Source organism: Zea mays, chromosome 8, assembly GCF_902167145.1.
Source record: "Zea mays cultivar B73 chromosome 8, Zm-B73-REFERENCE-NAM-5.0, whole genome shotgun sequence".
Classification (NCBI taxonomy): domain Eukaryota; kingdom Viridiplantae; phylum Streptophyta; class Magnoliopsida; order Poales; family Poaceae; genus Zea; species Zea mays.
This window is the reverse complement of record NC_050103.1, coordinates 114167917-114180904: the sequence shown is the minus strand read 5'-3', so window position 1 is coordinate 114180904 and position 12988 is coordinate 114167917. Positions and strand designations below refer to the sequence as shown.

The 12988-nt window shown below is 46.0% G+C and overlaps 1 protein-coding gene across 1 annotated transcript; it reads right to left on the bottom strand.

Annotated features, from left to right (window-relative positions):
• Window positions 1-5555: 5555 nt before the first annotated feature.
• Window positions 5556-10753, bottom strand: LOC100279274 (putative prolin-rich extensin-like receptor protein kinase family protein). The gene is made up of 8 exons (NM_001152295.1): window positions 10051-10753; window positions 8911-9453; window positions 8109-8195; window positions 7935-8005; window positions 7498-7574; window positions 7063-7210; window positions 6316-6477; window positions 5556-6016 (listed from the first exon to the last, which is right to left on the bottom strand). The coding sequence occupies exons 1-8, from the start codon at window positions 10628-10630 to the stop codon at window positions 5696-5698; spliced, it is 1989 nt and encodes a 662-aa protein (NP_001145767.1). The 5' UTR covers window positions 10631-10753; the 3' UTR covers window positions 5556-5695.
• Window positions 10754-12988: the final 2235 nt, after the last annotated feature.

The following is a 12988-nucleotide window of genomic DNA, read 5'->3' as shown; positions in this document are numbered from 1 at the left end:
GCCAGGGGCCGAACCGTGCCGGGGCCGTGCCGAGCCGCGCTCGCGCAAAGGCCGCGCGCCCGCGCCGGGGAAGGGGAGGGGAGGCGCGCCGCGCCGCCGGAGAGGGAAGGGGAGGGGCCGACCGAGCGCCGCCAGGGGGGAGCAGGGCGCGCCGCCGTGCAGGGACGCGTGCGCAGGGGAGAGAAGAGGGAGCGCGCGCAGGGGAGAGAGGAGGGAGAGGGAGAGGGAGAGAGGGGAAAGAGAGAGGAGAGGGGAGGGGAGCTCACCTCGGGGTCCAAATTCCGATGATCGTCGTCTCCAATCCCTAGGGCACCACGGGGAGAGAGAGGTGGAAGAGGGAGAGGGAGGTTGTTGCGCGGGAAATCCAAATGAGAGAGAGAGGAGAGGAGGGGGCGCATGGGGGGTGTGGGCACCAGGGGCGCGCAGGGCTGGGTCGGGCCAGACCGGGCCGGGCTGGGCTAGGTTGGGTTGGGGCCGAGCCACTTCGCGGGTCGAAACCCACGACACGCACGACCATAAAACAAACTCCAATCGTGAACCGAAAACCGAGACGGAACGAGACGAACACGCAACATCAGACAAAGAAATGTGCTTCGGCATGATGCAACACCCATGACACTTAGGTTTTGTTCATACACGACACGGACATCTGTCACTATACTGGTTTGAAATTAGGAAGAAGAAGCGAAACAGGAAGAGAAAAGAGAGTAACGCCCGAATTTGGTGAGAGAAAAGAAGAAAAAATTCTACCCCCAAATTCAGGGTGTTACATCAGTAAACGAAAGTCAACCACCAATTGATGGACACCAAGTGGATATTGTACATCCACAAACCAGCACTCATGTGCACAATTCAGATGCTGTTGGTACATCGGAACACCCCGTATCTACTCTTCCTGTGAATCAAGAAGACTTTCATGGGGTACAGGAGATTTCCATTAATTATACTAGTTCTGGAGAATTGTATGATCGTAAAAATACGGTCATCAATTCATGTTTCTCATCAATCATAGTTGGTAACCTTCTATCTGACCCAGACCCTAAATACATGGCAGAGTGTCAAGAACGCTCGGACTGGATCAAATGGAAGGAAGCAATTAACTCTGAATTATCCTCACTATCAAAAAGAAAGGTATTCACCTCTGTGATACCTACACCTCCCAGAATCTATCCTATTGGATTCAAATGGGTTTTCACCCGGAAATGGAATGAGAACAATGAGGTTGTGAGATATAAAGCAAGATTAGTTGCTCAAGGGTTTACCCAGAGACCAGGAATTGACTACAATGAGACATATTCTCCTGTTATGAATGGAATAACCTTCCGGTATTTAATTTCATTGGCAGTACAAAAACGTCTACTTCTGCAGTTGATGGACGTCGTGACCGCATATTGAAAGTTCCCTTTGCCCGGGAACAGGATTTGGATGTCGCCTAGAGGGGGTGAATAGGCCAATAAAAATTATCACTTTAACTCTAGTTCTTACTCTACTCGAAGACCAGATCGTAGTGGAATGAAAGACCCTTCGAGTAGGTTGCAGCGGAATAGAAGATCCTGTCTCAAAATGTCCTGCACTTCAAATATAACTTGTACCACAGATAAGTGTTGAAGTGCAGATATAAAAAGTGAGTAAGACAGAGAGTCAACACACAATATAGAGCATAGCACACAAACGCAGGGATTTATCCCGAGGTTCGGCCAAGCCTGAAATGCTTGCATAGTCCTTGTTGGAGTTAGCCACACCTGGGCTTGGAGTCTATTTCAACTCCTTCCTCTATTTGCTCAGATCTGTCAGTATGACAGATAGAGCCTTCCACTATGTTGATGTTGGTTACAACAAAGCCGCGGCTGCTTACAATCTTCTTGACAGCACTCCAGCAGAGTAACGATATGCTCAAGACTATGCTCTAGCTCTTAGCAGCACTTATCCACTCTCTAAAGGCTTATAGCTTTGCCTTCTACACAAACTAGAGAGATACATACAAGAGGGAGAGTGAGAATCGATCCAAGTGATGTATACTATTGTTGGCTACACTTGTGTTCATCTTGGAGACGCCTAGGGGTCCCTTTTTATAGACCCAAGGGCCTAGGAGCCGTTGGAATTCATTTGGAAGGCAATATATGTTTTCTGTCGGGTGGCGCACCGGACAGTCCGGTGCACCACCGGACAGGTCCTATAGCTTGTCCGGTGCGCGATCTCCTTCCAAATCAGGCTCAGCTGACCGTTGGAGCAACGGTCGACTTGGCTCACCGGACACAGTCCGGTGCGCCAACTATCCGTTGGCCCAAGCCACGCGTCGCCCGCTGATCGCGTTGCCGACCGTTGGCGCAGTCGACCGTTGGCTCACCGGACAGTCCGGTGAATTATAGCCATACCCCGCCAAACTTCTCCTGAGAGCGGCATGTTCACCGGAGTTCAGTCTGGCGCATCGGACACTGTCTGATGCACCACCAGACAGTCCGGTGTGCCAGACTGAGCTGAGTCTTAGCTGTTCACAGCCAAGCCTTTTGCATCTCTTTTCTTTTCTTCTTTTCTCTGTTTCTAACACTTAGACAAATATATTAGTACACAAAAACCAATGTACTAAGTCTAGAAACATACCTTCTCTTTGATTTTCACTTCTTTAGCATTTGGCATGACTGAGATTGATGTTGGACTCATAAACCATCAAGTCAGCTTGACTTGATCTAGATTGTCATTTCTGAGCTCCAACATCCTGCAAAGGTCACATAGAATATCTCCAAACACAGGAACAACTCAAACTAAAGATCAAGGTGCACTTAGCTCTTTTGGGCTGCTTCCAGTTCTGATTTTGACATTGGTTCTTCTTCCATTGACCTTGTTCACTTTTTGAGCTTGGTCTTGATCCTTATGACTTACACCACATAATTGTAGATGTTACCTCATTGGTTGTAAGTCATGTCCTTATGTAGTGTTCCTTGATGCACCACAACTCTTCTTAACTCAATCAACCTTGATTCCGCAAGTCTCCTTCTTCACCCCTGGCTTTGGGTTCCTGGTCTCCTTGACTTTCTCTCGTGCACTCGGTACCTCGAAGCTCTTCTTGCTTCCATCCTTGGTTTGATCGGTTGTCTCCAAGTTATGCACATCAAGTCTCACTTAAGCAATGTCCATCTTTCTTGTGATGTCCAATATATATAGATAATTTCGTCTTTGGACCATCACACATGTTTACTTGTGTTGAACCCTATTAGCTTTGCATAAGGCACCTGTTCAACACTTAGCACACTTGTTAGTCCTTTAATTGGGTTGTCATCCAAACACCGACCCCCACAAGAGAGCTTTCACATATCTTTATGGGTCACTAGATTCGGACATATACATGAAAGTTCCTGATGGAATACCTGTACCGAATAATGGCAAAAATCGTAACATGTTTTGTGTCAAACTCACCAAATCTCTATATGGCTTAAAAGAGTCGGGGAGAATGTGGTACAACCGACTGAAGGAATTCCTTATGAATAAGGGTTATTCTAACAGTGATGATTGCCCATGTGTCTTTATAAAGAAATCTTCTACAGGTTTCTGCATCATATCAGTATATGTGGATGACTTGAACATCATCGGCCATAAACGTGATATTGATGAGGCACGCAATCTTTTAAAGACGGAATTTAAGATGAAGGATTTGGGTAAAACCAAATTTTGCTTGGGTTTGCAACTTGAGCACCTTCCCACGGGCATTCTCATTCATCAGTCTGCTTATGCGCAGAAAGTATTGAGTAAATTCAATATGGATAAAGCATATCCGTCTAAGACTCCTATGATCGTCCGTACCCTAGAAAGGGATAAGGATCCTTTTCGATCACGAGACGAAGGAGAAGAGATTTTGGGTCCTGAGTACCCATATCTTAGTGCAATTGGAGCACTTATGTATCTAGCAAACAATACAAGACCCGATATTGCTTTTGCGGTAAATTTACTTGCTAGACGTAGTGCATCCCCTACCAAACGCCATTGGACTGGAATTAAAAATATTCTTCGATACCTCCATGGCATGGCAGATCTCGGTCTATTCTACGAAAGAAATCAAGATCCTAGCCTCGTAGGGTACACAGATGTTGGTTATCTTTCAGACCCCCACAATGGAAGGTCTCAAACTGGGTTTGTATTTCTGAATGGTGGAACTGCTATTTCTTGGAAGTCATCCAAGCAGACTCTAGTAACAACATCCACTAATCATTCAGAGATTATTGCCTTGTATGAAGCCTCACGTGAATGTGTCTGGCTTCGAAGGGTGATTAATCACATTCAATCTTCATGTGGGATTAATTCCATTGAATCACCCACCATTATCTATGAAGATAATGCAGCTTGTGTTGCTCAGATGCAACAAGGTTATATCAAGAGCAATGTTACCAAACATATCTCCCCCAAGTTATTCTATCCTCATCAACTTCAACAGAGTGGTGAGATTAAGGTCATGCAAACTAAGTCTTGTGACAACCTCGCAGACTTATTCACTAAGTCACTACCTTATTCCACATTTCGGATATGTGTTAAGGGTATTGGTATGCGTCGACTTAAAGATTTGCTTGCATCAGGGGAGTATCTCTTTGATCAACCTAATACTAGCATCACATTGTACTATTTTCTTATATGAGTTTTACTATCATGTTCTCATGTTAGGTTTTTAATGAGGCAATGTCAACACAAGCATATGTCAGTCTCTTGATTTTTCCCATCAAAGTTTTTCGATAGAGACACCAAAGACATATCATATACTATTGATTTTCTCCAAATTTTTCCCACTGGATTTTTTTTTGAGTGTTACACAGTATATTATTGCAAACCACCTTTTGCTTACGGGTTTCAAGGGAGGATATACATAATGGACAACTGCTTAAGGGGGAGTGTTATGAAAGATAAGCAGTTGCTGACTACTTTCTAATCGGCGTTCTCCAAGGGACATGCCCTTGCACGATAACCATGTACGGACGAAGCTTTTGGCCATTCCTTTTAGTGTCTCCTCCTCTTGTATAAATATCAAAAGCAATAAAGAATGCAGTGCCCCTTTTTTTCATTCTCGCACAACAGTTTCTATATCTCACAAGAGTGTTTCATCAAACCAAACACTCTCCAGTGAAAGTGTGAAACGGTACTATCCGGAGTGTTGTGTGTGCTAGCATGTTAGTTTTGATTGTTTTCTCATGGTCCATCTAAAACATAATGACCTATTTGAATTACATGGTCCATCTAAGACGTAATGACCTGTTTGATAGACGAGACATGATAGAGAAAAAAATAATCTACTCTATGCACTTTACACGTGAAGCACAAAAGAAAAGGTCGTGCTTTAAAGGAGTAGAGATTAATTACGTTCTAGATTTACAACCATTGTCTCGTGACAGCATACATGATACATGTATTGTAATGAAGTAGCCGGAAAATACTAGCAAGGTTATTTAGATGACACATCGAGGGGAAAGATGAATCAAGCGACCCATGGACAGTATATCAACATTCAATTAGCTCTCTTCGAACTGCACAGCAAACATTGGTCAAGAACAACTTTCATGAAAGAATAAACAATTGCAGCTACATAGAACTATACTCGGTCAAACTCAGATACATCACGCGCAAGTCAGCAGCTTTGGTCATATAATTCGGCCAGACTTTACAAATGCAGCAATGAAAACATCAAAAGAAAAACAAAAAAAAAGAGGGAATTCCCTTACGAGGCTCCGCTGTATCCTGAGCTGTAGCCACCACTGTAGCCACCTTTCTTCATTGCACCCGACTCCATCTCTTGCGTCTGGTGGCCCTCGCTGCTTGATGCAGACGGTATCTGTCCATATTCACTGGTTGGCGCGCTGTATTGGCTGCTGGTATAGTTGTTGTTGAATGCCATCTTCTTGAACTTCTTCATGTCCTCGTTGTACTGGCCAGAATCGTAATCGGAGCTGCTGTATGACCCAAAGAAGCGGCTATGGCCAGGCCGAACACCTTCATTAAGGTCCTCCAAAGACACATTGCCCTCCAAAGCCCGAACGACCTTAACAATAAGGTGAGAAGCTATTAATCCACCAAGTAAATACATGAAAATCTGAGCATGTTGGTGCAATGCAGTATTATGTTATCCCAATGTGGCATGTTTTCAGCATTGAAACTAAAGTGACCAAAGTTCCAACTCAGAACTCAGGTCACCATTTCGTCAGCTCAATACTTCTTGTGGTATAGAAATCAAGTGATGTATACAACATTACAACAGATTCTGCACTTAATAGTGCCAAGGGACGTAAGTGCAGTTTAGGAATGTTCGCTAGGACAGTGCAAAAGCTGTCTATAAATTACCTGACTCATACGTGGCCGACGACGTGCAGAATGGCGTACACATGCAGCTGCACAGGCTATCATTCTTGCCATCTCATTAGGATTGAAGTCCTTTCCCAGCCGAGGATCCACTAAAGAATCATATTCACCATCCTCAAGTGCTCGCATCAGTAATGGCCTTGCCTACAGATGATACAATGATGTTACTCACAGGAAGGTTACAAAAGTCTGAAAAACAACGAAGGATAAGACTCAACGAAGGATAAGACTTTCCTGGTTAAGCACGTTTAAGTGGCAGGTAGAGACATACTTTCTCAAGGTAGTACATGACTACAAGTCCATAACATTTATTAACAAGAATACAACCTAGTCACCACTCACCAGAAGTATGCTTAACTAAAAAGGTAGAAAAAATAACTACTCCCTTTGTCCCAAATTAAAGATCGTTTTGGGGTGTTAAATGGATTCATAATTTCATACAACACTTAATGTATGTGTTTTATATATGTGTCTAGATCCATGATCATCCATTTGAATTAAGATATAAAAATTGAGAGCTAAAACAAATACTACGTTGGGACCGAGGGAGTACAATTTTGTAATTAGTATTAGTATCATAGAGCATGCAAAATGAAGTATACAAGTGCTTATAGTAAGTAGTACCTAAATTTCATATTGATAAATCACGGCCAATGATCAATGCTAAAGATGAGAAGTTAGGAAGCATTATGAAAACATCAAACGGCAAAAGATGTTCAAAATAATTACCCAGTCAACCAAGCTGTCATCCATATATGTTTGGGTTGTGTCAACTGGTCGCCGCCCAGTAATAAGCTCAAGAAGCATGACTCCGAAGGAAAATACATCGGATTTTTCTGTTAGCTTGCCAGAAGATGCATACTCAGGTGCCAAATACCTAAAAAGCCAGCAAGATGTGTATTAGCAAGCATAATTATTACTAGCATGGAAAGTTGAATGTTGGAATAACTCTCCTAATAGCTGAGAATATGATGCAAATACCAAGGTTACAAAAATCTATAGGGTATTGTATCTTAAGAAAACTAACCATATTTCAGTCTAGTCTGAACTGCATCAGTATTAAGTAATGGCATCCACACGGTTAAAATTTCAGCCAAATAGGTATGCAGCATGTCTATAATAGACAACATCATACTTGAACTACAAAGTACCATTTATACATACCCAAAGGTGCCCATTACTCTTGTCGAAACATGGGTGTTGTTATCAGTAGTGAACTTTGCAAGTCCAAAATCAGCAACCTATAGGAAGATACTTGTTAGTTAAAATGAAGTTTAAATAAGTAAAGAGTGGTCTGGAGATTTAAGAAAGAAGGCTGTATAATTTCTCATCAGATGTGATTATAAACAAAATTTCACTAAGGTGACCAAATTCCAAGAAAGCAAAACTTTGTGGCTACCAAAATAGATTAGGTAGCAGAAACAAGATTACAACAACATTCAAAACAGATATAATTTGTGGACTGTCAAAATGTTCTAGTGCAATATAACTTTGTGAAAGTGGTAAATGTAAAATAAGCACTGTGTAAGAAATACAATTTTCAGTTGTAACAGAAAGTCAGCTGTAAACTCTGGAATAGAAAAGGAAAACTCAGACCATACCTTAGCTTCAAATTGGAAGTCAAGAAGAATGTTAGATGCCTTTATGTCACGATGGATGATCTTTGGATGGCCTGCTCATAAGAAAGAGATTATATAAGGTCCTTCTATATTTCAATATTTACTGAATATATGATTGTAATATAATATAGATAGTCATTATGTATGTAAACTCACAGTCTTCATGAAGATAAGCTAAACCCTTGGCAGCACCCAAACTGATCTTTAATCTAGCAGGCCACTCCATTGTTGGTCGACCTTTCGCTGAAGAAGGCACAAATATATCATAACAATGCACAAAAGAACATGAAACAAATGGAATTAACAATCAACTGGTATCATGCATGACTCAATCAAATTTTAGGATAACCAATAAATCCATGGGTTGCCCTACAGGAGAAGGGAATTTTGTTTGTGCAAGCAAGGCACTTGCTCGTGAATTCCCAGCTCAAACATGAAAAGAGCAAAGAAAATTTTGCAAAAGGGATCATTGGTTGGGTACCATCCCTTTTCATGCACAATAAGGCTGGCAAGTGTCTGAGGACTTGACTCTAAGGAATGGCTTCTTTTCATGCTGAGAAGGTAGGGAAGCTTCTATTTAGCTCAAGTTTCACAGGCTACAGAATTTCCTTCAACAGAACAATCCTACTGATTAGGCTGCCAAATTCTCTTAATTACACTCGCATGCAGATTTGTTATTGCAATCTTGAATAGCACACATGAATATCAATATATAATATTACTTGAATGGGAAAAACGGAAGAATCAGAAAGTTCAGTTGAACAGCTAAGCTATTCAGGTTCTAGTGGATTGTGAACAGCTATTGCCTCCAGTTGTAACACATTCTGACATTCTAGATGTGCTAATGAAACATGGTTTCATGGTCCCAGAGAGAAACCAAGTAGGAAAATCAAATATGTGCAGATTCACAGATAATGGAGAGAAAATATATGGGGGTTGAGGGGGGAGGGGGACATACCATGTAAGTGGAATTCCAATGTGTTATTGGGGACAAACTCATAGACAAGCAGCCTCTTGCCTCCAGAAATGCAATAGCCAACCAAAGACACAAGGTGTTTGTGATGTACTCGGCTGATAATCTCAACCTCAGCCTGGAACTCACGCTCTCCCTGGCCACTTCCCAGTTTCAATTGTTTTACAGCAATCTCTTTGCCATTAGGCAGCAATCCTCTGTGAACATAGCCAAAACCACCTTGTCCAAGGAGATTAGCATCCGAGAATCCATCAGTAGCCCTCAACAGCTCTTCGTAGGTGAATGTGCTCTTCGAGAAGCCAAGAACAGCACCAGGGGATGGTGGAGGTAGGATCTCGCCACCAGAGTAATTAGAACCAGATCCACCACTACTATTTAGCATCGCTGGTGGTGGTGGCACTGGCGGCTGTGGAGGACGATTGGCATATGCTGGCGGAGGCGAAGGGTGCATCTTGACCACATGCTCAGGGGGTGGAGCAGGAGGCGCATTTTGCTGCCAACTCTGGTACGTTCCACCGTATGGATCCTCTGCAGTAAGATAGAATACAATGTGAGGAAAGGTTTGTCTTCATTTTGAAACTGCTTACAGAAAGCACCATATGCTTAAATAGAATCTATAAGAAAAGCTATACAAGTTAGTTTGTCTTCCAAACAAAACAGATAGACAATAGGTAGACCAAATATAATACAGCATTTGATTTAGACAGCAGGTATGACACCTACGGAGAGTGCCAGGTAATGCATTTTCTAACTTCAAGGGAAGTACACCTTATTAAAAGTAATGCCTAACCATCATGATTACGGATTAATGAGTACAAAATTTACAGGTCCAAATCCCTTGAAATTGAAAAGAGCACTGTAATTTACTGAAATAACACTTTTAACCACTATATATGCACATATGAACAACACCTATGCCAAAGTAGCATGAACTGAAACCTAACACGCATGTTAATGCCATGACCTAAGATCCACAGCCAGCCGAATTGCCAGGAAGACCAGAATTGAAACCGACAGTAACGTGACTAGTACCTAGTCACGCCACCCACATGCTAGATCTGGATCTAGACAGCGACAGGCAGGCAGGCAGGTAGACACGGGAGCTGCGAGAGAGATCTAACTCACCCTTGTACGGCGGCGGGGGCGGCGGGTATCCGTAGTGCTGAGGCGGCGGCGGCGGCGGCGCGCGGCGGCGCTTCTTGCGGAGGCAGCAGAGGCAGATGAAGCTGGCGAGCAGCAGCAGCACGAGGCCGCCGACGGCCACGCCCACGACGAGCGACGTAGACGGCCCGGAGCTGCCGCCACCGCCCCCCGGCGAGTGCGACTTGGGAGGCGAGTGGGAGGACGGCGTGGATCGCCCACCCCCAGACGACGGCGGGGACCTGCCCCCTCCACCGGACGATGGCGGCGACGGGGTGTCCGATGGAGGCGACGGGGTGGCGGGCGTGCCCGGGGAGGAAGGGGAGGAGGGCGAGGGCGCAGAGGGAGTCACCGGGGTGGAGGCCGGCGCGGGGGCCGGGACGGAGGGGGGTGACGGCGGCGGCGCGGCTGGGGACGGCGGGGACGGCGTGGGCGGGGTGGGCGTGGGAGGCGTGGGCGCCGCCGGTGGCGGCGCGGACGGGGTCGCGGGCGGCGGATTTGTCGCGTTGGCCGGCGGAGCCGATGGCGTGGTCGGCGCCGGCGCGGCCGTCGGCGACGACGACATCACGGCCCCCCTTAGCTCCCGGCTCCGGCTCCGGCTCCGGCTCCCGCTTTGGAGCTACGGCCGGCTGGCCTGTTGCTTAGCGCGTAAGAATGGGCAAGTGGAGCACGGAGGAGACGATGAGGCGAGATGCTTCGCAGTGCTAGCGCCCGCCTAGTAGCAATCCCCTCAATCAATCAACGGGAGGAAGGGGAGAGAGGAGTAGGAGTAGGAGTAGGAGTCCACAGCCTACTAGGCAGGGCGGTCCAGGGTTAAATGCAAAGTGAGACCGAATGAGGTGGGAAAGCGAAGGTAGAGAGAGAGAGAGGACGGTGGGCCCGCCCCCGCGGCTGGACAGCGTTTGGGTGAGCCGTGAGCGGAGCGGTGGTCGTTGCGCACCGCGACGCGAAGCTTTGGGGACACGGCCACCGACAGGTGGACGAAGGCTGCCGCGGCGGGAGCGATGGGGCCAACCTGTCTGTGACGTGAAGATTGCGCGTGACCGCGCGCAGGAGCCGGTGGGAAGGGGGGCACAGCACAACCAGATAAAGTGCGCGCCACTTCTGCCGCTGGATTACGCTGAGCATCTACGGCATGTTACCGTGGTTTCGCTCCGCGCGGGCCCCGCAGGTCAGCGTCAGCCCAGCCTCCCATCGTCCATTCGTCCGTCACACTGTCTCACACACACCGTCCCATGTTGTGGCAGGCAAGGCAACGGAACGGAGGGTGGTGGGTCCGGAGGTCAGCCCGTGACGTTCGGTTCGGTGGATTATCACTGGTCCTTCTTTTTAATATTACCTCTCTTATTATCTTTCTCTTCGTCGATGACACCTGCCAAATGATTCAACACAATTTCACCGCGGCGGTGTCGTGTTCAAAGGTTCCACTTCCAGGCCACGAGCAACGTGGGTGGGGCCGGCCCGCCGCGCAGCGTCCCACCAAAAAAAGTCTGCGTGATTGGCGCGGACCAGGACGAGGAGCGGGAGGGACAGCCGAGCCGGGCCCCGGCCAGCGGCCATACCGAGCCAAGTCGCCCGGTTGGAAGTTGCCATTGCGATTTCCCTTTTCCTGTTCGCTCATGTTGAGATGTCAACGGACGCAATACTCCGTCCCAAACACGTACCCATGTGAAAAATATTTATATCCACTAAAAAAACTCGTACTCATAACAGATTTAAAATTTTGCTCAAATACCTACCCATGAGTTAGCGGATGAGTTAGCGGGTACCCCACGTGTCGATGTTTTGGGTCCGACCGCGCACTTAGGGTTGCCCCTCCAGGTGCCTTTTGGAGTAGGACGGTGTTACTGACTGTAGCTCGATGGTTCGTGCTAGATGCACGAGAGACAGTGGACAATTTTATACAGGTTCGGGCCGCTTAGATAGGCGTAACACCCTACTTCCTTGTGTGGATCTTTTATGTGGTGGGTTACAGGGGAGTTCTCTAGTATGGGGATGCTAGAGAGCTGAGTAGACGGCGAGTGAGTTGTTATTTGATGGGGTGCCCCCTAGGCCTTATATACTCGACCGTGGGGCATTACATGCGGATATGATAACAACGTGCACCTAAGTAATAGTGTACAGACTGAGCTTATCTTCCTATAATCCTGTCGACTTATCATCATTCAGTTCCGATGTCTAAGGGCGCTGCGCGGAAGAATCGGATCACTGCTGTGGATAACGTTTGAATTCAGTGAGCCGCACGGGCTCGAGTCGATCCGATCTTATGTCGATCCATTCTTCCAGACATTCCTCCCCTGGCCCATGAAGGGATGGCCTTGCGAAATAATGGGCCCGAGGCCTTTCGCGAGGCCTTCTTGTCTTCTAGTGGACCCGGGGGATATCTGTCCCCCACAAGCCCCCAATCTTTGAGTTGATTTTGAAATAATCGGCCCAAAGATTCTAGGTCCACCTTACAGTTTTTTTATTTTGGTAAGGAATGCTTTGAAAATATGCCTATCGAGTTGTTGCTTCTAAACTCTGAGTAACTCGGTAAAAATGATCTTCTGTTATCCTCTCCTGTCATTATTCATCGGTCTTCGCTTTATTCTTCAGAAATCGGTGCTTTGTCTCTGGCTTATGCTTTGGAGATCAGCATTCTGTTCTCTGGGGTTCAGGATTCATTGGGTGCAGTGCCCGAGCTTTGAGTGGATTACTGAAAATAATCCACTCAAAGGTCTTTATCTCATGCTTTTTTAGAAATCATTATTTTATCTTCATCTCATGCTTTAGAAATTAGCATTTTATCCTTAGTTCATGTTTTAGAGATCAGCATTCTGTCTTTTGGGGTTAATGATTCATTGGGTGCCCCTGAGCTTTGAGTGGATTACTGAAAATAATCCACTCAAAGGTCTTCATCTCATGCTTTTAGAAATCATCATTT

Excerpts from the sequence above, each read along its gene's own strand:
- LOC100279274 (NM_001152295.1), bottom strand. The coding sequence starts at position 10,630 with ATGTCGTCGTCGCCGACGGCCGCGCCGGCGCCGACCACGCCATCGGCT. Across the intron at positions 7,575-7,934 it reads ACTTCCAATTTGAAGCTAAG|GTTGCTGATTTTGGACTTGC; the intron begins GTATGGTCTGAG and ends ATCTTCCTATAG. Across the intron at positions 6,017-6,315 it reads GTCGGCCACGTATGAGTCAG|GTCGTTCGGGCTTTGGAGGG; the intron begins GTAATTTATAGA and ends CTTATTGTTAAG.